General features: G+C 36.4%; 1 protein-coding gene across 2 annotated transcripts in view; it reads right to left on the bottom strand.

Moving 5' to 3' along the window:
• Positions 1 to 26,282, bottom strand: part of DOCK7 (dedicator of cytokinesis 7) — a 187,327-nt gene that overhangs the window by 82,303 nt on the left and 78,742 nt on the right. Inside the window, exons 15-19 of one of the 2 annotated variants that reach the window (XM_081087072.1) lie at positions 19,120 to 19,237; positions 14,533 to 14,603; positions 10,839 to 10,977; positions 9,837 to 9,938; positions 1,853 to 1,939 (exon numbers count right to left, since the gene is read on the bottom strand). In XM_081087072.1, coding sequence (XP_080943198.1) covers positions 1,853 to 1,939; positions 9,837 to 9,938; positions 10,839 to 10,977; positions 14,533 to 14,603; positions 19,120 to 19,237 — 517 coding nt within the window. Of the gene's footprint in view, positions 1 to 1,852; positions 1,940 to 9,836; positions 9,939 to 10,838; positions 10,978 to 14,532; positions 14,604 to 19,119; positions 19,238 to 26,282 lie in introns of those variants that run through there. The other variant, XM_081087071.1, reaches the window with a different exon arrangement.

The raw sequence follows: 26,282 nt of genomic DNA, 5'->3' as shown, positions 1-26,282 counted from the left end.
ATGGAGGAGCTGCCCCCTGGTGGTCAGGGCGCTCTCACATGGGAGGAGCTCTGTTCAGCCACAAGCCAGGCTGATGGCTGCCAGTACAGCGGTGGTGGTGGAAGCCTCTCCTGCCTCCTCAGCAGCGCTAAGGATGTCCAACTGCAGTTTAGGCCTGCTCCCTGCTGGCAAGTGGACATCCCCTGAGGGCTGCCGGGCTGCCAGAGGGATGTCTGATTGCCATCTTAGGCCCAATCCCCTGGGGAGCGGGCCTAAGCCAGCAGGTGGTCATCCCCTGAGGGGTCCCAGACTGTGAGAGGGCACAGGCCGGGCTGAGGGACCCTCCCCCCCCCCCCCCAAGTGCACAAATTTTTGTGTTCTGGGCCTCTAGTAAATAATAATAAACTGTGTTTTGTATATTTACAAATGTAAACCTACTTTTGTCCCACTCTGTATTTTCACTTATTATTGTAAAGTAGCCACTTCAAATACTACTAATTAAGAAATATATTGATACTAATTCAGGATATGTTTCCCAGTGAGTCTGTCTTATTGTTTTAGAGCTCAATTATAGGGATAGATGTGTTAGTAAACTATCTGTGCCCATTACTAATTTATTGCTCTCAGCTCCATCTATACCCACTATGTATTTACTCTATTACCTCTAATCCTGAATAGCAAACAAATTACAACTGCCTATAGGACATTGTCATCTGAATTGCATAGTCATGTCAAACTGAACAAGCTAAAAAATAAACTCATTACGTATAGCTCCAAACTGCTCCCCCTTAATGTGCTCCCAAATTTACTTCTCTCATGTTTCCTACATTTAGGTCAGAAATCACCATCTACCTGGACTCTAAACTCTAAAGCATTCAAGTTCCTTCATAATCTGTTACCATCCTGGTCTTCCATCTTCACCTATCACAATTTCTCATACACTTTACATTGTTTGCCCATCCTTAAACAGATTACTGTCTCTTTGCACTTTTTATCTTCTGAGTTGCTACTTATCAGCAAAACACCTCAGTTCCCAGCAAAACAGACAACTCCTCTGTACTTGATTTAGTTCATATGTCTAACATAGTACTAATTTTATTGTATTGTAATTATTTTTACATTTCCCCTATTTTAAGGTCCTTAAAGGAAAGTCTCTTTCCCTGACAGGTAACAACATCCCTGACCTCATGAAGTTTACAGTCTAATGGGAAAAAGAACCAATAAACAAAAGCATGTTATGTATGTATACATATGTACATGCAAACACACACAGACACACAGGAGTGTGAGAGGAAGCAAAAGTGCCTGAGTGCATGAGAGCAAAAGGCAGTAGTAAGTGCAAGGTAAGACGAAACAGAATAATGGGGCTGCTGTTTAAGAGTCACCAGAAAAGTCCTCTCTGACGTAAGCAGAAACCTTAATGAAGAGAGGTCAAATGAATGTCAGGAGGAAAAGCATTCCAGCTAGAGAAATAGTAAATGTACAGGCTTTAAGGAGAAGGCATATTCAAGAAATACAGTAAAGAATGTGGAGTAAGTGATCCCTAAGAACTCTTTCCATTTGAAATATCTGAGTCTGTGAGAAATAAAGTATGTTGGATGATGCTTTTTGAACTTTAAAGTACTGCTATGTACCAGAAACCTAGGGACAAAAATTAATTGTTCAAAATGAAGTCAATAATATTTTGAAAAGTAAAATATTTGCTTTGGTTGACATTAACATTTTGTTGATAAAAAGGAATTTCTAAATCTATACATTTTTAACTGACTTATATTCCTGAGTCTAACAGCAGGCAACAAAACTGATTTAAGTACTAGACAATATGTTCAATTCATTCAAGTGAAATTTGATCATAAAAATTACTAATACTCACTTGTGTATGGATAGATGAAACAGCAACAACTTCAACATTAAAAACACCTTTGTGGTTATCTACCCATTTCATGCCAGGGAGAGGAACCTATAAAATATAAAATACAACAATCACAGATACTTAAGTTGATCATAAACTCTGAAAACAAATTTTAAAATTACCGTATCTTGATGAGAAAAAAAATCTGTGAAATATATTTTTATGCACTGTAAATGAATGTAAAATGTATGCTTAATTCTTATTACAAAATCAATGTTTTCTAGATGAAGAGGCTCAAAGAGTCAAAAACAGAAAATATACATTCAAAATTCCATCTTCCCAAAGACATATCCCTTTATATAATTCCAAATCATCCTCTAGGAAAATAGTTCTATACATTCCCTTACATAGGTGATATCACAGATATTTTACAACCTGTTTTTCACATATTACATTGTGAATCTCTTTTCATATCCACAATATCATCTTAATGGTTTATAATATTCTATTTTCTTTATTTTAAACACTCCTCTTATGTTTTAAGTGGGCTTTAAAATATTCATAAACCAAGAAATTCTGTTTTACGGATGAGAAAACTTTTTTTTTTTTTTTGCTAGAAATTAATTAAAATCTATACTAATAAAAGCCTAGGTGGTCCTCCCGCCCTCACGGGACGCCCTCACATCATCACAAAATGGCCGCCACAAGATGACCGGCAGGGGAGGGCAGTGGGGGGCCATCGGGCCAGCAGGGGAGCAGTTATGCGTCAATCAGGCTGGCAGGGGAGCAGTTAGGGGGTGATCAGGCTGGCAGGCAGAAGCAGTTAGGGGCAATCAGGCAGGCAGGCAGGTGAGCGGTTAGGAGCCAGCAGTCCCAGATTGTGAGAGGGATGTCCGACTGCCGGTTTAAAATATTTTAAAACCGGCAGTTGGACATCCCCAGAGGGTTCCCAGATTGGAGAGGGTGCAGGCCGGGCTGAAGGACACCCCCTCTGCCCCCGGTGCACAAAATTCGTGCACTAGGCCTCTAGTGATATAATAAAATCTAGTTTTTAAAGAGAGTACATCTGTTGTTTCTATTCCTCCTGCTAAGTACTGCCAAAAAATAGAAGCATGGATAGAGGAATGCAGCAGGCAAGGAACCTCAGGAGGGGAGGAACTATAAGGCAGTGTTTCCTGGGTTTTATCTTTGCCTGATATATCCTGGACTAGGTGCTAGAGAAGCTGTCGAGCCAGAAACGTCAAAAGGAGCAGACATAAAAGAGCTCTAAGAAAGTCTGCTCTCTTTTGTCAAAGCCAATACTTGCCCTACTTTGGCAAAAACAAATTGCAGTCCCATGGCACCTCCACAGGCTGAGTGGGGAGCCTGGGTCTCTATCCTCAGCTGGCTGTAAGGAGGTGCACAACCCCACTTCTTCCCACACACACTGGGTGGTATCAGAGAAGACAGAAGTGGGGGATCTGATCCCAGCCCAGTAGTATCCCCACCAACTGTGGTGTCAGTGGAGGCCAAGAGGAAAGCAGTAACAAGGTGCCCCCACCCCCATAGCCAGGGAGCTGTTAGCACAGCCTAGTGGGAAGCCTGAAATACAAGCCCTCCCTCACCTCAACACATTGTTACATGAGGAATATGGACCTTTACCTAGTAACAGCCCTACCCCCACTGTTAAAACACAAGGCATAAATAAGATCTAGAGTCGTGACCTAAAATGTTCATCCATTCTAATAAAGAGGGAATATGCTAATTGACCCTCACACTGTCACAAAGATAGCGGCACCCACAGCCACAAGAATAGTGGCACCCAGTCCCCTCAGCCACGCAGGGGTGGCAGGCGCACACCTGGGGGCGGGCCCGGCCACTCTGCGCGCCTGCCTCCGGAGACCCCCAGTCCCTTCAGCCCCCCAGCTGCCCAGGGCTGGCCCAAGGCTGGCCCAAGGCACAGGCAAGCCTTGGATGGTGGCTGCCCAGCCGCCCAGGGCCGCCCGAGGCTCGGGTAACCAGGGCTGGCTGAGGCTTGCACTGCCAGCAGTGGCAGCAGCAGAGGTGTGATGGGGCATCACACCTCCTGCCCCCGAGGGCTCCTGGACTGTGAGAGTGGGAGGGCGGGCCGAGGGATCCCCCCTCCAGTGCATGAATTCTCATGCACCGGCCTCTAGTGATATAATAAAAAATCATCCATCATACCAAGAACCCGGCAAATCTCAACTTAAATGCGAAAAAGACAACCGATACCAACACTAAGATGATATCAATGTTGGACAGATGTGACAGAATTTTAAAGCAGCCATCATTAAAAAAAAAAAAAAAAACTACAATAAGCAATGGTAAATATCTGTGAAAGTCATGACAAAATTATATACTCAGCAATAAATAAATAAATAAATAATAAATAAAAGGGTTTCTTTTCCATGGTTTCATATTTTTATGTGCAGAAAAGAAAATCAAATAAAGCATGGTTCTCAACCTTCTGGCCCTCAAATATAGTTCCTCATGTTGTGACCCAATCATAAAATTATTTTCATTGCTACTTCATAACTGTAATGTTGCTACTGTTATGAATCGTAATGTAAAATCTGATATGCAGCATGGTCTTAGGCGACCCCTGTGAAAGGGTCATTCAACCGCCAAAGGGGTCATGACCCACAGGTTGAGAACCGCTGAAATAAAGTTAATTCACTGTTAAATAATTCAACATGAATAGGTATACATGTAATGTCTCTATTGAGGCAAGTAATATAGATTTAGAAATATTTCTGGAAAAAAAGAAAAAGTGAATTTAAATGTCTCAAAGCAAAAATCAGTACTGGCTCTATCAGCCCAAAATACTGTTTTCAGTTACCAAAAAAAAAAAAAAAAGAGACACACAAATAAAGTGTGAACACATACTTCTTTAAAAATAGCGGTTCTCAAAGCTTGAAGTAAGGACCAGCAACACAAACATGGTCTGGGCACTTGTTTGAAATGTAAATAATTAACATCCCTTCCAGATCTACTGCATCAGAAACTGGGTTGAGTGGGCGTGGAGGGAGTAAGGTTCAACAACTGGTGTTACAACAAACTCTCGAGATGATTTTGATGCTTGCTAACGTAATAATTGTCATCTTAAAAAATTCTAACAAGCAGTGCGGTAAAAGGAATGGTGTAATAGTAGCAAATATTACTTTAATACTTTTTATGTGTTTGGCACCATTCTAAATGCTCTGTATGCCATTAAATCATACAATCATCAACACAACCCTTTATTATAAGCATTAATTATTCTCCTAATTTATAGATGAGAAAATTCAGACACAGAGAGTGTAGTGCCTTAGATCAGACTGCTATTATAAAACACCATATGCTGGGTGGCTTAAACAACAGAAATTTATTTTCTCACAGTCTGAAGACCTCAAGTCCAAGATCCAGGCACCAACACGATCAGTATCTGGTGAGAAACTCCTCCTAGCTTGCAGATGGCCACCATCTCACTGTGTCCTCAAGAGAGAGCAAGCTCTCTGGTGTCTCTTTATAACTAATTCTATCATGAGGCCCCACCCTCATGACCTCATGTAAACTCAATTCCTCTCAAAAAGCAAATCTCCAAATACTATCACATGTGGGGGTTAGGGCTTCAAAATATGAGCCGGGAGTGGGGACCACAATTCAGTCCATAACAGAGAAATTAAGACACTTGCCCAAGAACACACAACTGGAAGTGGTGGAGCCAAGAGTAAAACCCTGGTAATTACGCCACACTGTCTTTCAAAGTATATGAGGTTTAAATAACAAAAATGCTCACAATTGCACAGCGCTTCAATAACTAACTTTGCTAAATTTGATATATATTTTCCAAACTATTTCCCACACAATTACTGATGTATACCTACATACTAAGTTTGGTCGTCGCTATATTGTTTGTTTTTTAAAAACATATATTTAATTGATTTTTTTACAGAGAGGAGGGGAGAGGGATAGAGAGTTAGAAATATAGATGAGAGAGAAGCATTGATCAGCTGCCTCCTGCACACCCCCTACTGGGGATGTGCCTGCAACCAAGGTACATGCCCCAGACCGGAACCGAACCCGGGACCCTTCAGTCTGCAGGCCGAAGCTCCAAGTCACTGAGCCAAACCGTTTCGAGCTATTTTTATGTTTTATTCTAAATATCCTATTGGGATATTAAAATCTATTTCATTCCTCTTACAATTATACCATTCATTGTATGGAGGTACAAAAATTTAATTAAACATTAAACTCTTGGTCGATATCCAGGTAATTTCCATGTTTTATTTTTTGCTAATACCAATAATTTTGTATTTTTTTCTATTTAATTCAAACAACAAATATTTACTAAAGTCTCTACCTATTTTTCTAGGTTTTGGGGTTTCATGGTAAACATATGGTCTACTCTCAGACAGCTGACAGGAATAGAGAAAAACAAGTAAGTAAATAATTTCAGATTATGATAAATATTAAGTAAATAAAATTGGATTAATATGATAGAGTATATCAGCAATGTAGAGGAGGAAAGGGTCGAAAGTTCATGAAGTGAAGAGAGACCTTTCTGAGGAGGTGCTATTTTATATACAATTCAGAAAATGATAAGAATCCAGCCATGTGAAGAACAGGAAGAGAAGTAAGATGATTCAAAGACTTGGAGGCAGGAAAAATTTTGGAAGAAAGTCTAAGTACAAAGACAGGCTGCAGTTACGGTAAAAGACAATGCTGGAGAGGTGGGCACACCCTCAGATCATTCAGAGATGTGAAGGTCATGGGGAAAAAATCTGGACTAAATTTTAAGGACAACAAAAGGCCAGAGGAATATTTTATTTTAATCAAAAGAAATACTAAATCTTGGTAATATAATGCTGAATGGAAAAAGCAAGTTCCAGACTGATTGGCATGGCTCAGAGGTTGAGCGTCGACCTATGAACCAGGAGGTCACGGTTCGATTCCAGGTCAGGGCACATGACAGGATTGCAGGTTCATCCCTAGTGTAAAGTGTGCAGGAGGCAGCCAATCAATGATTCTCTCTCATCACTGATGTTTCTATCTCTCTCTCTCTCTCCCCCTTCCTCTCTGACATCAATAAAATATATTTAAAAACAGAAAGAAAAAGAAAAAGCAAGTCCCAGAGGATTACATACAAATAATAAATTTTTGTTAAATTCATAACATAAGCAAATTAAAAAATGTATTCTTTAGTCACACACAAAGTTGTTTTTATGAGGCCAGTTTTCAAAATAATGTGAACATACTTAATGCCACAGAACTACACACTTTAAAATGGTAAATTTTATGTTATGTATATTTACCACAATTTTTAAAAAAGAAAGCTAGTTTTTTATAGAGGGGAAAAAGAGTATGGGATGGGGAGGAACAAATAAACGATGCAAGTTATTGTCAATGTTCTAGTTCTTGGATTGCATGGTGGATGCATCATTGTTTATTATATTATTAAATAAAATAACAATAAATTGAAAAATGTAAATATCCACATATAGATTTAACCACTGTGAAGTTTAGAAATATGCTATATGAGGATATTTGCATACTTATGCAAATATATCTGTAGAATAAATATTTAGAAGTATAATTAATGAGATAAAGGGTATGTATATTTTTTCATTGTGACATATATAAGGCAAAAACAATCAAACAAAACTATTTTAAGGTCCAAGTGACTATGATGAGTGCTGAATGCCATAATCCTACAGAGAAAAAAAAAATCTGTTGACAGACTGCCATGATGGTCTCTACATCTATCTTCACGAATTTTGTAAGTATGAATCTGCTTCCATGAGCCCAATAAACACTGATCCTGAAAAGCTGATGACACTGAAGTGAGGTAAAGTCACCAAAGTACCATCAGTCTGTTGAGGTACATTGGTGGCCAAGGTTTTTCTCTCACCCTAAGGTTCCAAAGATTATTTAACAAGAAAAAATCTAATGTTAGGCATTTTATGCTTGAGGTATCTGTGGAATATCCCGGTAAAGAAAAATAACTGGCAAAATACGGATGAGCAGAGATGCAGATTTAGGATTCATCAACTAACAGTAGGTGTCAAGAACATCTTGATTTTTGTACAAGTTATACACTTTGGGAGTACCGTTCACATGAACTGCAGCCAGTGGTCCTGCCTAGGAAGAGTACTTATAGGTTCAGAGTGAAAGGAACATGAAAACTTAAGGGGAAAATAGTTATCAAGAATATGAGGCAAAGCAAAGCCACATAAAGGTTTACCTTCCTTTCTACCCAGTTTTAAAAAGAAAATGATTCACTGATCACTAGAAATGGTCAAATATCATAAAACAATAGTTCACTGGTTATAGATAGTTTACCAGTATCTAAGCATGCATATATGGCAAGCCTCATATTCTAAGGCCCAAAGAACTACTGAAGTTAGCACGTATCAGAAGGTCTCTGACCTTCAAACAAAGCTCAACCTCAGCCAGGAAAGTAAACGAAAAATTGCGTTAAGCCATGACCTATAAAAGTTCAATGTTGAAATACTTATCTTCACATATTTTAAATTAAGCACTAAAACCAGTAATATTTACTATTTTTTAAATAAAAGCGAAGAATACATACTGTTATTTTAATATAGTAATTAAAATATACAAAAGTGTAAGCATTTTTAATGAGGTGGTTTATCTCACTATCAATCAGCCATACTATATGTCTATAGTCAAATCCAAATCATCACCATATTTTTTATATATAAGCATACACAACATAGCTAAAAGAAACCACCAACTTTGCTTTTAGAAAGCTGACCTTGCATTTGCAAAACATGGAAAATCAAAAACATAATTTCCATAAAATCCTATTTTCTTTCAAAATACTTCCTTTTGAAATACAATGCTACCCCTGGCAGAGGACTAACTTATTTACTAAAAAAATGTGTTCATGAAAAACTAAATGACAGATTAGGGAAGGAGGGGGAGAGTCATATTTTTATTTTATACTATCTTTATTCATTCATTTAACACGTTAAACGCTATGTCAGTCACCGGTGACTGACACTGTACTTTCTGTCCGGAAGACAAAACAGGCTGGGCGCTTAACGATGATCACAGACAACCTCTCTGAAGAGGTGGCATTTAAGTGGCTACCTGAATGAAACGGAGAAGCAGGCCTTATGATAAAGCATTGCCAGCAGACAGAAGTGCAAAGGGCCTGGGATAAAATGCTCTTTTCATGTTTGAAGAACAGCTAAGGTGACTGTGCTACATGGCTAGAGCAGAATGAGATAATAGTGAGAAATGAAGTCAAAGCAGTAGCATTATATTGTTTCTTCTTCTGTTTTAAGAAATAAAAACAATACTAATTTATTTGTGAATACTTTCTGAGTTCTATTCTGAAAAAAATTCCACCAGGACAACATTCACAATACATATTTCAGATTAATGTTTATATTGATGGCCAACACATTAAGTGGATTGGTAATCATCATGTAGTAGTTCTCTCAAAGGGCACTTTGGTTTTTGAAAAGTGGCTACTGATTCTTGAGTGAGATTTTTCTAATGTTTTTGTTTCTTTCAAGTCACATATAATCATCAAAGCTGCTAATGTCTCTTAAAATAAAGCACTATATTTATAGCATATTTATAGCCACTTTATTTTCACATATATGATCAATGATCAGTAATTATAAAAAATTTCTTTAAAAAGTATTTTAAATCTGTTCTCCCTCTAGCCTTGTAGTTAAATATTATCTACTAAAAGAAAGACTTAATTATTTAAAGAAATTTCTCGTTACAATATAAAAATTTTCCAAATGTATCTTTTCTTTGAGTTTATTTTCATGTATTATTATTTTAAAATGAATAAACTTACATTTTTTAAAATAGTATGAAAGCTTCTTAGTATTCTATAATTTTAATTATAAGAGGAAAATAATATTATTACTTCATTATCAACATACTTATAAACAGAATCACAAGGTCTTGTTTGAGAAAAACACCTTTGTAATGAAAACCCATTTCGTTCAATCTGAAGAATTTCAACGTGAGAGATACTGACCTCAGGAGACAGTACAGAATAAGCCTGTGGTGGTTTTTCCAGTGAGACCGGTAGGCAAAACTGCCCAGTCTTTAATCGTCCATTCTGAAGCATTGGTATCCACTTTAAAATAAAAAGGAAACAATATTCATTTAAATTGTTTTTAAAAGTAATTGCTTGGAAAATCTGTTTTAAGAACTGAATACGAGCCACATTTGTCTCACATCCCCAAACACCAAAGGGATTTAATTATGTAATTATGAGCTTTCATAATTTCCCCAAAGTTTCCCTGACAATAATTTATTAAGAATGATCTGTGAGATATTATTAGTACTAACTATACAATTTTTAAATCTATACAAGGTCCTTTTAGCCAAAGGAAAACTGGTAGTAAAAAAAGGCCACAGAGTGTATCAATATTAAACTGGGATAGCAGTGTCAATATAAGAAAAAAAAGATTTGATTAGATATGACTGTTGAAAAGAAAATTTTCAAGTATGAACATGAATTTATTTTCTTACATTTAGCAAAATTCATGTCACAAACTGCAAAAGACAAAACATAAATCAAATGTTGACTTTTCTCTATTGGGTGGAGGCATGAATTTTCTAACAAAGTAGTAATTGCATATTATGATGTCCTTCATCTTCGGTTTGCTTTTGCAATTCAATCATAATGATTTTTCAAAAAGTACTCAAGGGTTTGCCTTTAATTAAAGTAAAAATATATTTAATTGACAAAAGTCCTTTTTAATCATTTTACATTCAAACTATTCTTTTCTGAAGAACCCTTAAAATTATTATATTTATATTGTACAGTTGGGTAAACATAATAATCAGGACTAACACCTAATGTTTAGATTGTTAGTCAATTAATTACATTAATGAGCATTTTATTGTTATAGTGATCCTTCCTAACCAATGTGGGGAATCAGATAAGAATTATTATACCAACTACATATATCTTAAATATTGTACTAGTTTTAAGATCAAAGAGCTAATTATTTAACAAAAATATACTTACTGTATATCCAACAGGAGTTTCAAGAGGAGTATTTTGTTTTTGTTGACAACTAACATGATAAAAAGTAAAAAGCAAGTGATGATGGTCAGTTAAAGTAGCAGGGAGTTTAACCTTGATTTCTTCATGAAAATCAGGAGACCTTCATACAAAAACAACAAAACAGATCAATAGTCAGTAATTTGTTCAAAATAAAGAATTACTGAATTTGAATATTTGAGTAATTTTAAAATTAATTTCAGGATTCATGCTTAATTTTTCTTCTAGTCCAAATATTTTTCTTTATTCCAAAATAACTAACTAACTCCTACTTCCAGATGAGGGAACTGTCACTGTTTCTAAAATTTCTCCTCCCATTTTTATTAATGGGCTGAGTAATCCTATTATTTGAAAATTCATTAATAATTACCACCTTGATGCTGAGACCGTCATCAGACTGGAAACTATAAGAGAGGAGACTAGGGTAAGGCTTTCTCTTATTTCCAGGCCAATTCTGACACACAGCACATAAAAATAATAGAGAATTCTGTAAGTGCATATTTTAAAACCATACCACAGAAAAACATTTTTCTGTTATAGGAGTACAGCTTCAAATTAAGACTAATTTATATTACCCTTCTGTAAAAAAAAGAAAAAGGTAACTTTAGACAACTTAGTATCAAGTAGGGCTCTCTATGAAATGTCTTACATCAATTATCCCATTGCTAAAGAAATAAATGATGTTACCAAAACATTGACTAACAGCTCAAAGAAAATAAAAAAATCAGGGAATACACACAAATTACATTTGCTTCACATTTTAGAAGTGTCTCCAGTCATTATAAAGAATACAGCAAATATATTTGATCAAACCAATGGAATTTTTGTCTCAATATCCATTGAGAATTTTAACAGGAAAGCATAGCTACTATTTATTATATAGACTTAAAAGGGATAGAATCTTAGCATCCCAATCTTCCAGGTTGAGTTAGTATCTCTCAGAGTTATCTTCAATGAAAATGCATCCAAACCATAGAGCTCCAACTACCTTTAAAGAGAAGGCTGTTCATCCAAAACCAAGTAGGGTTTTTTTCCTCTGATGCTTATAGGTCAAATATTCTTTTCAAATAAGCCTCAAAGTGCTAAGGGGTATAGATTCGATCACCGAAATAGTAAGTGGAATGAGGCTTGTAATACCCACAAGAAAGACAGCCAATGCTAGCCATCTGAGAATTTGATGACTCTGGTTGAGTAAAAAGATGCTACACATCTTATTACTGATCTTACTAGTCATCACTGAATTAATGAGAAAGTTTAATTTACTAGCAATGTTACACTATACTTTCATTTAAATTCTGCTAATGATAAGAACAAAAATAAAGACTTAGCCACAAACTGAGATACGTTTAGAAATGACTACTTTCTTTATCAATATTTTTCCTTGTATGGAGTGTTTTAGTTAATGTCTTTCTTTAAATTGTATTATGTGAAGACTGTTACAGAAAATTAAACATCTTCCAATCAAGCAAGTGAATTGCCGACCTTTAGGTTAGGCATTGTATTACTTTTGTGGTGGGTTTAAAGATGAACATCAAAAATAATTACCCTCAAAAATATATAATTTAGTAGAAATATAAATAAAGTGGGGGTTGGCAAACTAATGCACACAGACCAAATCCAGTCATCTGCCTCGTTTGTTTAAACTACAAACTAAGAATTTTTATTTTTTATTTTTACACGGTTGAAAAAATCAAAAGTATACTGGTTCACTTTAAATATTATATGAAATTCAAATTTCAGTGCCCATAAATAAAATTTTATTGGAAGACAGTCATGCCCATTGATTTGCAACTTAACTTACTGGCTATGGCTGCTTTTGAACTACAACAGCAGGGCTGAGTAGTTGCAACAGAGACCACATGGCCCACAGGGCCTAATATATACTATTTGACCCTTCGTGGAAAAAGTTTGCCAACTCCTGGGATAGAGCATATGAAGTTAAATGCTTCAAGAACAGAATTCAACAAATTTCTTAAAATTTTAGGTCAAGGAATTATATTTAGGAAGAGATCTATAATATGGGCCTTAAAGAATGAGTAAAAGCTCAGTAGGGAGAGGGAATCTGTATACTAGTATAATAGAAATAAAGATCCAAGAAAGGCCCAGAAATAGGACAGCACAGATTATGTTTGGTGATGAGATAGGAAGAAAATCATCAATATGTAAAAGAAAGATACTTGAATATTAGAGAAATGAAGAAGGAAGGCAAGGATGTCTTAAAGTTTGAGTCAGACTAACTGGAAAATTGGTGGTACTACTAATAAAAAGAAAGATAGGGTCAGGAAGAGGGCCAGGAGAAAATACATGGAAATTGGAAAAGCAGCAGGGAATCCAAATGAATATGCCCAATAGGCCATCAAAAATACATGTCTGTACCTCAGAAAGAAGGTTCTGGCTGAAAATAAAAGTTGTGAGCAGTACACATAAAGGTAAAAGTAGAAGCATTTTCATTGAGTGTAAGTCTGAGAAATACATAAAATTATTTAGGAAGAGAATAGTAGGGTTAAGGACAAAACCTTAGTTTTTTGTATGGAATGTCTGTACTTAAAAGAAAAGAAAAATTGAGAATAATTACTACAGAACACTTTCAAAGAGATAGAAGGAAATGAGAGAGGGCTGTAAAAAAAGGTGAGAAAGAATAAAGTTTTAAGGAGATCAGGGGAAAACATGCTGCACAACAGCACTGGAGAAAGACTTGTTTTGTTTATTTTTTAAGAATAGAAAACCTAAGCTTCTTTTTGATAGCAAGAGATGGAGCGAATGAAACAGGAGATTGATGATGCAAGCGAAGGGATAACTGATGAAGTCATATTCTGGAAGAAGCTGGATAAGATTGTTTGAGAGCAGATTCACACTGAGCAGGATGTGGGCCATTACTGCCTTTGAAACAGAAGGCAGATCAGTGCAAAGATATCTGAGGTGAAGGGCAGAAAAGTTGATGGATCTTAAGTGGGATGGACTCAATCAACTTAATAAAATAGAAAAGCTAAGAGTAAAAGCAAACAGAAAAGAGGTAGCAGCTAGAGGAAGGGGAAGAAAAACTTAAAACAGCTACTGCATAATGTGAGAGAGGGTAAAAATGTGATGACAAAAAAATTCACAAAAAGTTATCTTTTGGGGCCAAAAGAAGATAAAATAACTATGAAAGTACTGATCAGCACAATTTTGTGCTTTTTCTCCAACAGCATTCAATTAAAAAAGAAGAACAAAAGCAGAAATTTAAGGTTATCTAAAGTTAATTTCTCAAAGAAGTAAAATGGAAAGGCACCAACTTAAAGGATTATTGGATGTTGAAACTATCATCAATTTAATTGACTAGTTTCAAGCTTAGTAAAGAGTTAAGTGAAGCTGCAAAATGTTAGGGGGATATAATAGGGAAAAGACTGAAAAACCAGAAGCTACAAAGATAATCAATCATAATATAATAAAAATGAAAGGATCAGAGAATTGGACAGAAAAGATGTTTTGTGTATAAAATCTTTTATTTGAGATGTATATAGAAAATATGGATCCACATATTGAAAATTATAACTGTGATGTCAGCTGTCTTGAATTTGCACATTCAGTGCAGCAAAGCATTTGGGAAACACACTAATGTGAGTGCTAACAATGCCACTGAGAAGTGAGTAACTTTGAAAGAAATATTTGAATTCAGTACCTGTTATGATATACTACGGCTGTATAGGCTTCCTTTGAAAATTCTGAACAGCTAGATTTACCAAAGATTACCTGTAACAAATAACAGCATGTTGAAACTTTGTTGTAATAAATGTTGGATGTTTCATATCTATGTAAGAATTTGTCTGATTTAATAACTATTTGAGAACAATGGGCAAAATCAGCCCAATGAAGAACAATGTGCCTACTGACGATCATTAATAAGTTCAATTGCTTAATTCTAAATTTATTTTCAACTATAGACCCATCTGACATTCAAACATTCAAAAAATTTCTATCCATTATATTTATATATATTGGGCAATGAGGTACATTTCTTTCTTTTTTTGAAAGAAGATAATTCATCTTAAAATCTGGATACAGCACATCATTTGGAATTTATATAAGAAATATGGTCCTAAAATGGTGGCATATATCTACTATACAAATTGGTGACTTCACCACTAAGACAGCAGTCATTCTGAAAGTCAAATATTTATTATTTATAAATGATATTTAAAAATCCTATTTTAGGTATCCTTTGCTCCTAGTACTACCTGCAAGCTACTCTACAATGGAGGGGAGCTCCATTTTATATTATTTTTAAAAATTTATCCTTATTGTTGAAAGTAATACAGATCCATTTTATATTCTAGCATGTACTTTAAAAATCCAACATATCAAAAAATACAATACTACTTTTGAAGAAGGTTTAGCAGTAAAATAATAGTCTTATATATCTGCCTCTTGAATGCTAACAGCAAGTGGTGGTTAATTAGGGCAGCTGATTAGAACGTTGGCTTAATGATGTCATCATCACAGTTATTATTCCAGTGGGAGACAGGTAGGCTTGCAATGTTATCTAGCCACGGATTAAACTCTTACGTCTGGCCAGCCATCTCTACATATGCATGAACAGGAATGCAGTCCTGTCAGCACACTTTCATCAACACAACTGGTAAAACAACTCAAATGTATTCCTATACAAAGGGACTAATTGGCACCATCCCAAAATAAAAAGAACATATTAACAGGTATTTTGTCTCTTTCTGCAGTATCTCAAGCTGGCCCTTTTATTTTAAGTGTATTTAAAATGTAATAATTATGACTCTCCTAGAAAACTCTAATTTAATCAATTTGCTAAGAATACTTCACTATATTTTTATAAAAGGTTGTTCCAGCCCTGGCCAATGTGGCTCAAATGGTTGGAGTGTCTTCCTGTACACCAAAAGGTGGTGGGTTTGATTCCTGGTCTGGGCACATACCCAGGTTGCAGGTTCAATCTCCAATTGGGGGCGTATGGGAGGCAACTGACTGATGTTTCTCTCTCACACTGATGTTTTTCTCTCTCTCTTCCTCTTTCTCTCAAATCAATAAAAACCTATTATCGGGTAAGGATTAAAAAACATTTTTTAAAGATTGTTCCAGTGCTAGAATTAGAGTTTATGGTTTTATCACACCGACATTATATGATCAAAAATTATCTTAGTCTCTATTATTTTTAAATAAGCAAACAAAAATGTGTCTGTTTATATACTTTCAAACCAACCACTCACATAAACATAAAAAACATTATATTTTCATATGACTAATAATATACAAATAAAGGAACGTGGTACCTTTTTTTTCCCCATTGAGAAGCTATCATTTTTCACAGAATAACTCATTTATTTTCATAACATGAATGATTTACAGTAAAATGTATTCCGTTTTTGATCATCGATATGTATGTTTAATCATTCATCAATATGAATGGAGCATCAATTATGTACCAAGCACTAAGATAGGCATCAGGATATAATCATGAGTAAGACATGGTCCTTGCCCTCAAGGAGCTCACAGTCTAGTGGACATGATGAGGAAATCAACATATAATCATAAACTTATAAGGCCCATAACAGAAGTAAGAAGATGCTTTGGTAGCACCAAAAGGGAGAGGGGTGTAACTGCAATGTGGCTGGATGCAGCTAGGGTTCTGTAGAGGAGGCCATACAGATGGTAAGACAAGGAAGAGTTTGTTAGGCAAACAGTAAAACAGATTATTTTATATATATTGCATTTGTCATAAACTCGAATTTATATGGCAATTCACATAAAATACCAACACATCTATTTTTACAATCCAGTATCTTTTTATCAACTATGATAGCATGTTCATCTCTTCAGCAGAAATAAAGAGCTCATAAAGAACGTGAAATGCTAATTAGAATCTCAAAAATAAATTCTGCATATTCAACAAATATTTATTCAATATGTATTATATGCAAGTATTTGAAATAGCTGCCACAGAATACAAAGATGAATAATTTGTGCTTGCTGCTATCAAGTTCTAAAAATGCTGATGAAATTGAGGCAATAGGGAAGAAGAAAATATACAGCTTTCCTAGTTGGTAGAAAATCAGAACTTGATTCAAATGTCTGATACAGAAGGCTAAAATAAAATTGTTAACAATGCACCTATTCTTAGCTCATTTGCATTCCACTAGAGTTGCCAGAAGTTGAACATCTACAGTGACAGTTGTGCCCCTATTCTGTATGTTACTTAGAGTTGAGTAAAAAATCTTCTTGCACTTATTAGTGTTCCACAAATACTAAGTCATAATTTGGTCAGTTTCCCCAGTCTGGCTTCAATCTACTATTTCAACCTTCCACTGCTCTGGCTCACTGGCAATTCACCTCAGTTGAAGGATATTCTCCAACCTGAATTGCTTTCCTACCCCCACCATCTAGACCTATTGCCATTAACATTTTCACCACCTTTAAGACATTCTCTCCTACCAGTGAGCACCTGTGCCTTTGAATCCCTATACCAATCCTATCTAATAAAGAGGGAATATGCAAATTGACCATCATGTCATCACAAAGATGGTGTCTCCCATAGCAGAGGCGGGTTTCCGTAACACAAGATAGCTGAACCAACAGCGGAGGCCGAGTTCCCATAACGAGCCTTAGCAAGCAATCAGCAGGGACCTGAGGCTCTAAAAATTGACCCCACACGAATATCTTTGGGAGGAGGGTGGCTGCCCACCCTGCATAGAGTGTAATGTCCTAGGCTGGATGTGGCACTCGATGCATTGCCTTTAGTTACTTACAGGTGGTTTCCGAGCCCAGGAGGGAGTCATTGGTTCAAAAGCCATGAGTAGGTGAAGGCACTTCCCTAATTCTGGGCTAGGGCAGGGGACCTGAGGCTGCGCCCCCCCCACCCAGTGGGGCTTCACAGGGGACCTCAGGCCGTGCCCCCCGCCCGGCAGGGCTTGACTGGGGACCTCAGGCTGCACCCCCACCCTGGCGCCGGACCAGGGGACCTGAGGCCGCGTCCCCCGCCCAGCAGGGCTCGACGGGGTATCTCATACTGCGCCCCCCCCACCTGGCGGGTCTTGACGGGGGATCTCAGGCTGCATCCCCCACAAAGCAGGGCTTGACATGGGACCTCAGGTCACACCCCCTGCTATGGCACAAGGCCAGGGACCTCAGGCCATGCCCCCCACCCTGGTGCCAGGCTGGGGGACCTCAGGCCACGCCCCCTGCCCGGCGGGGGTTGATGGGGGACCTCAGGGCATGCCGGAGGACCTGAGGCTGTGAACTCCACCCTGCGGGGCTTGACAGGGGCCCTGAGGCTGCACCCTCCACCTGGCGGAGCTTGACAGGGGACCTGAGGCTGTGCCCCCCACCTCGTGGGGCTTGACAAGGGCAGGGCCGGCCGGGTCTGGATCTCACCCAATGGGTGTGGGGCTGGCTGGGTCTGGGTCTTGCGCTATTTTGAGGCGCCACAGGTAGGCGGGGACTTGACTCTGGGTCCCACGGCACACCCCAGACTCTCACAGAAGGAAGATTTTCATATACATTTTACTAATTTTCTTTCATCTATGACACTTCTATTATAGAGAAAGGGCAAATAGCAATATTAAAATATTTCCTCTAATTAATCCCCTTTTAATGTGCACAAATTTCATGCACCAGGCCACTAGTCTATAATTAGCACAGACCTTGGTTCTCAATACTGGCTACGAAATGTAATCCCTAGGGAAGATTTTAAAATACTGATATCTGCCCGGTTCCCACATGCAGAGATTCTAATCTAATTGGAATTAGATTCAGTCTGGGCACTGATGTTTTTTAAAGCTCCCCAGGTGGGTATAATATGCAGCCAAGGTTGAGATCTATAGCCAGAACTTCTCAAAAAAAAGATGGGAAGAACCATCATATTAAAATCAGCTGGAAAACATTTTTAAATTATACCACCCATTACTCTCCACCTCCGTTATCTGGCCTCTCATTCTAAAGGAGGAGAATAATCCAGATGCCAAGATAGAGGAAAGGTATCTGTGCTTTGTTAGAGTAGCCGAAGTAATTATGATCTGACCTTCTTTTGAAAGTAACTATTTTAGAATTTTATGTATTTGTCTTATATCCTCCAGATTATAAGTCTTTATTCATCTTTGTATTTCTGGGAGTGCCTTGCATATACCAAATCCTCAAAAAATAAGACTGCAAATAAATTTATAATAACCTGCCAACCCAGTGATACCCCAAAGGTGTCTATTTGAACTATATATGAAGAATAGGAAAAGTAAAGAACATTTATTACCGGCATGGCATTGCTTGGATCCTCCCCATACATAAACTGGACTTTCACTGTTATATTTCTGGCAGAACCTTGACGATTGGCAAAATTGAGGCTCTGAGGGTATACATAGAGAAGATTTCTGTGAAGGCAATAGTATACACGATAGTGAATACATAGCTAAAAACACTATCAAACATGTCACAAAAGAGATATAATTATTAATATTTGTTAGCTATTATGCTAAGTATTTTCACATACAATGTTTTATTTGACCCTTAGAGCAATCATTCAAATAAATGTACCCCAATTTAGCAAATTGCGGCCCCAAAAAGTTACGGAATTTTCATATACAACCAAGTATGTGGCAAAGCTGAAATCAGAATACAGTTCAGACGTCCAAACACACGTTCTTTCCCCTACAAGAGGCTTTTGGGAAATAAAGGAGTATGGACTGAAACATTATTAAGAAATTAAGCCGAAACCGGTTTGGCTTAGTGGATAGAGCGTCGGCTTGCAGACTGAAAGGTCCCAGGTTCGATTCCGGTCAAGGGCATGTACCTGGGTTGCGGGCACATCCCCAGTGGGAGATGTGCAGGAGGCAGCTGATTGATGTTTCTCTCTCATCGATGTTTCTAGCTCTCTATCTCTCTCCCTTCCTCTCTGTAAAAAATCAATAAAATATATTTTAAAAAAAAGAATTAAGAAATTAAAAGACAGTTCTAATATTCTCTTAGGTTCTCCACGCAGATGTAAATAGGATGACATTTTTAAATGCGCCTTTTGTATAAATGTGATTAAGGATTTAAGAGGTATAATATTCAACATTATTGTTAAAAACATATATGACAATTATGGTAAGTATAACGAGCAGCAATAGGTAGTTACTATGAGACAATCACGTATTACTATGCATTTGACTTCATGTCCAGTTTATGATCTTGTATCTTACACAATTTTAATAGTTCTTGCTACAAACACAGAGGAGAAATAATTCACCAAAAGAAAGAGCTAAAAAAAAAAAAAGAATTAGAGATACTTTACCTGAAGACTAGTGATGGCAGCTGATAAACAAAACTTCAATAATAATAAAACCCTGCTAATGGACTGCTAGGGCAACAAAAATAGGTCTAAATTTTCTGGAAGGCGGTAGGGTAATATAGAAATTTTAAGTGAATACACTCTTTGATCCAACAAACCCATCTCTAGTCTAAGGAGAAAAGTAAACACTTGTACAAATGGATATGCTCAAAGAAATTCACTACAACATTTCTTATAATAGGGCATAGTTACAAATAATTATAAAGAAACTAGAGGCCCAGTGCACAAATTCGTACACTGGTGAAGTCTGGCCGGCCCCAGCCCCGATCAGGATGGGGGGAGTCAGGGGTGGGGCCGGCAAGTGGGAGGGACTGCGGGCAGTTGGCCGGCCCTGCCCCTGGTCAAACTCCCAGTCAAACTCCCATTCAAGGGGGCAAGAGGACAATTTTGCATATCAGCCTTCTATTATACAGGATATAATGCTCATCAGCCCTGGACTAAATTAATACAGCATGACAATGTACAGTAGTATTTATTCATGTAGAAGGAGATATCCACCATGTTGGATGAAAAAAATGCAGGTTCCAGAGCAGGATACTGCGGCATTACCCTACTTGTAGAAATTTGGAGTGGGAGTTATAGAAATGAGTAAAAAGGATATTTCTGAAATATTCATAGTGGTTAATAGTGATGGCTCTAATTTCTTTTTTATAATTTCACTAGTAGCCCGGTGCACAAAATTCGTGCACATTAAAAGGGAATTAATTAACGGAAATATTTTAATATTGCTATTTGCCCTTTCTCTATAATAGAAGTGTGAGGGATGAAAGGAAATTAGTAAAATGTATATGAAAATAATATATAAATTTATTAATAAATAAACAGTAACAAAAGGATATAACAACAACAGAGGCATGATATAAAAATGACAAACACGTAAGAAAACAAAAACATGATATAAAAACAACAGTGATGCAAACAATGACTGATAAAGTGATTAAACTTATTCTACTATCTCCCTGTACACCACATTAAGAGTGAAAACACTTTCAGAGTGCTTGACTAATTTCCCTTGTGCTGAAGTATTTAGAACTTTAACGTCACATGGTCTTCAAACTCTAGAGAAAGCAACATATACTGACCATGTGCAAAAACAGGTTCAGGTAGGAATATGCCTACTCTGTCTAGAGTTTGTCCTTGTGATTTATTAATAGTCATCAGAAATGCTGGCATCACCGGAAACTGTCGTTGAATCAATTTAAATGGGAGGCCAGTGTCAGATGGGGACAAATCAATTCTTGGAATCAGAACAACCTCTCCCTCTACAGATCCTGTTAATACTTCAGCTTCAATAATGTTAGGTCGTAATCTTTTGATAATAAATCTGGTACCATTACAAAGACCCCATTTACTATTAAGATTTCTCAATAGCATGATAATTGCACCCATTTTTAATTTTAATTTATGACACGGCATTCCCGAAGGAGTAATACTATTAAGAAATTTGATGGCAAAATTTCCTTTTCAGCATCATCTGTGGAATCAATGGGGTCATCACTCAAATATGTGTGAAAATCTCCACCGAGTATATCCAAAATTTCTTCATTTTATTTTTGAACGTGCTCATTTTTTGGACAAAGAATTGCACATTTAGATATATTTTTACTATTATCTATAGATATAGTATTTCCAAAGGTAGCTTTAATAATAGATCCATTACAAATCATTTCACAGGGGATTTCAATAATATCCATTCCTAAATGAAAACTGCTTTCAAGTTTGCCATCTCCAAGTTTTACTCACCATTCACTATAAGCAGAATCCTCTGATCTCATATTTGTTGTAAGAAAAAACTTTCTGAAACATCCCCAAACATTGCAGTACTTTAAACTCATTTGTACTACGGCCGATCGCATAGCATGTGGTACAATACTGAGACATTGTCAAAAGTCCCCTCCACGAAGGAGAACTTTCCCACCAAATACAACATTCAAATTTCTCTTAGTAATCTGTCTATGGCGTTTATAGCATGACTGGATGCCATGGTGCATTCATCAATAATGAGAAGTTGGGCCTTTTTAATAGTTTTAGCAACTTCACTGTTTATATCGAGTCTAGAAATTGAAGTTTCATTTAGTGGAATGGGTAATTTATATTGGGAATGAAAGGTGCTTCCACCGAGAAGTAAATTTGCAGCAATTCCTGTAGACGCTGTGGGTAAAACAGTACTACCACGACCTCTAATATAATGTATTAAAACTTTATAAAGATAGGCCTCCACGCTGCGAGGGCTGGTTCCTACCTCAAACCTCACCCTCCCCGGGAAACAGCTCAGGGAGGGCACAGCTGTGGCTCAGAGGACCCAGGACTCAGTGCGTCCATGCTCTGAGGGTGGGTTCCTGCCTGAAAACTAACCGCCCTCGCGGGAAATAGCACGGGAGGGTGCAGCCGTTTCCAAGACAACCCCTGCAGGACTGACTTCCTTCCGGTTGGTCGAGCCTCAGTCGTGATGTTACACCCAGGGTTTTTATATAAATAGATGTGAAATTTTTTTACAGTGAGAATACATGATCTTTATAATTAGAAAAAGCAATAAAGTAGTTTCCATGGTGGGAATATGGGTATGTGTGACAACAAGCATGCAATCTAAAAATCCCTAAAGAAATGAAGAAGAGTCAGTTGTACTCAAAATAGTCAAAAGTGCCCTGGCGGTTAGTTGGAGCATCATCCCATACACCAAAATGTTAATAGAATTCAGGATTTTGTACTTTTCTATTGTTAATCCTCACTGGAGGATTTTTTTCATTGATTTTTAGAGAGAATGGAGGGAGGAAGAGAGAGAGAAAGAGAGAGACAGAGACAGAGACAGAGAGAGAGAGAGAGAGAGAGAGAGAGAGAGAGAGAGAGAGAGAAACATTGGTGTGAGAGAAATACATGGATTGGCTGCCTCCCACATGCATCTTGACAGTGCTAGGATGGCACCCTTGACCAGAATCAAACCTGGGACCCTTCAATCAGAGGGCTGATGCTCTACTCACTAAGCTAAACCAGCCAGGGCAGGAATTTTTACTTTTTACAGGTTTTTGAAATGTCTGAGTTTCCACAGTAAGTATTTTCAACATAAAACATTTAACATTTATTAATAGTGAAAGCAAGTAAGATAAATAAAATTATTCCTGGAGAAAGTCACATCTTCTAGATCTACACTGTCCAATAAAATAGGTTAGGAGACTATCAAGCACATGATGTGTGCCTGCTCTAATTGAGATATCCTGAGAGATAAAATATATACCAGACTCAGTGTCTATCTGGAGGACTTAGCATGAAAAAGAATATAAAATACCTAATTAGTATTGATCACTGGTTAAAGTAATTGATATATTGGATTAAATAAAATATACTATTAAAACTAATTTCACTTGCTTCTTTTTAGCTTTTTTTCATGTGTAATTCACTATACTTGCACTGGACAATGCTGCTCTGAACAAAGAGAAGAAACGGGAGCTAATGAATTACTCTGGCATTATTCTTTAGTTAATATAAACATTTTTATTTATACGTGTTTTTCTCAGTTACTTTCAGATTCTTTCTACCAAATACATTAATTCAAAAACAAATTATCACATTTAAAAAGGGTGAAATTAACAGGATACCATATTCAAAAGATCCAAAATGCCTCGTATTTTATTCGGAAGTTGTATCTCCAAAAGATTACACAACCTGGGGGAGGATAAGGGACTTTGCTTTGCTTGGAATTCAAACAAGGCTTCTAAATGTACTATATTTCTAAGTTGCTAAAAAAATTTTATATTAGTTATTGGAAACTAGGAATCCTTAAATTAGGGTCTAATTTTGCTTTGTTCCTCTTATTTTCTTTGGCATAAAATTTTTAATTTTTATAACATTACTGGTTATATTTAATCAGGGCTCTATTTAAACAGGCACGAGTTCAAAGTTTATATTCTGCCTTTAATAATGTGTACTCAGGCAGGATGCACTGAAAGGTAAATAAAAAAAACATTTATAAAATTACCACTTTCATCACATTTCCCACATTAACACTCTTACACAGCTTGTAATTAGGCAAATTATTTAATTATATTCAGTAACATGTCAAACTACTATCAAAAAATATCCTAATATTTCTACCCTGAAACAATACATTCTAAAAACCAAGAATATGTGACCTTGATTCCAATCTACCTGTTAGTGATACACGGGAGGAAGTGTATGAATTGTGCAAAGGTTAATATTCTCATACAATAACCCAAATGGAAGAAAATTCCTTCATACAGCCTCTCTTTGGTATTAATGCTGTTACTTTTATGCACTGGAAGGGGATATTTTTTAAATTCCTTTCTCTAAAAAGAACGGAAAATTCTCATGTTATGACTTTATCATTCTCTTATTAATTCAGTACATATTTATTGTTTCTCCAAAAAGTAAGGCTTTGTACTAACATGCTATAAGGGATATAAATTAAAAACAGATATAGATCTTGCTAATAACAGCTTATAATACAATAGAGATGAGAAGTTGGCCCATCTCAATTTCCCCTCAACTAGAAAGTAGATAAAATATCAGGGTCAATAGTTAAGCCAGAAAAGTAGACAGTTTACTTAAGAGAAGTTTCGAAATATGCTCTTCATGACCAATAATGACAACACTAACTTTTCCCTTTTAAAAAAGGAGGGAGAAAATTCAAACTTTTCACTACTTCAACATATGCTTTTATAATTTTATAATACGTACCACTGGTTAAGGTTAGGAAGAATATAAAGTATAAGGAAATTTTATTTGTTTTTCTTCTTCATTACTGGAAGTATTTCTATATTTTATTTAGTTGCATTCTTCATTTCTCTTAACAGAAATATTTATATGATTCTGTATTGGATACTTAGAAAAATAATACACAGACTAAACAAAAGACAATATAATTCCATGTACTACTAAAGTCCAAGAGAACAAAACTCCGAAAATCTAGACTCTGGCAAAATTTCCCAACTTATGTCTTAACATGAGATTAGATAATATTCAACAATAGAATAATACAGTATGTACATAAATGTATTGATTATTTCTGTCATAAAAAACTAATATATAATATTGTGTAATGTTTACTAAGCACCAGGTAGTGTTCTAACTGCTTCAAAAACACTAATTTTTAATCTTTATACAATTCAATGAAGTAGGTATTAACTTCACTTGACAGATAAGAAAACAGAGATGCAGAAAACCTAAGTAATTTGACCAAGAGTCACATAGCTGCAGAATAGCAGGGCATTCCAATTTAGCCAGTCTCTCTCCACAATCATACTCAACCACTAGAGCATCTACCTCTACTGTAAATATTATGTATCCAAAGCCCTTAATTCTAAATCAAAAGAAAGGGTCTCTATTTTATACCAGAAAGAGAGGCATTTCTAAGAGTAGAAATTTAGAAATGGTTCATTTTGTAAAGTGTTACTTGATAATTTACAATTTAAATTGAAATTCATTATGTTAAAAGCTTTTTTCTCTTTGCAAACAAAGGCCTTCATGCAAAATTTCTTTTACATAGGGCTGATTTTATAGACACACACAGATTAAAACCTGTTTCATGAGATATAATGACTAATATTTTGGGTGCTTCCTATTTGCCAGACACTGTCCTAAGTGCTTTACACATTACTTCTTTTAATTCTCATAATCCTATAATTATGTAGTATATGGAACTACTCTAACGTACAGTTGAGGAGACTGAGGTATGAGAAGGTTAAATAACTTGTCTAAGGCCAGACAGCAAGAGCTGGCTTTTGGACCCAGACCACAGTCTGATTCCAGAACCCACATTCTTAACAATTTTACTATGTTAATTTGTCAAGATAAGAAATTTTTAAAGAATTATTACTTTCTCCAAAAGTTCTTAATATAAACACTCAAGAAAAATAATCACTTATAATTTAACCAAGGTATTAAGTGTTTTTCCTTTTAACCATAAGTGAGAAGAAGCACAGTGGAACATTAATTTTTACACATACTACTGTTTTGTTTTTCTTAAATTTATATTATCAAAATTGTTACAAACTTTAGAAAAATGTATAATGAGCAAATCATTTCAAACACTGGAAGTATTTAATTCTGGTTTGACCTTAGAAGACCATAAT

The sequence above is a fragment of the Myotis nattereri genome (assembly GCF_964212035.1).
Source record: "Myotis nattereri genome assembly, chromosome: 3".
Taxonomy (NCBI): domain Eukaryota; kingdom Metazoa; phylum Chordata; class Mammalia; order Chiroptera; family Vespertilionidae; genus Myotis; species Myotis nattereri.
Note: the sequence above shows the minus strand (reverse complement) of the source record. Positions and strands in the feature narration are given on the sequence as shown.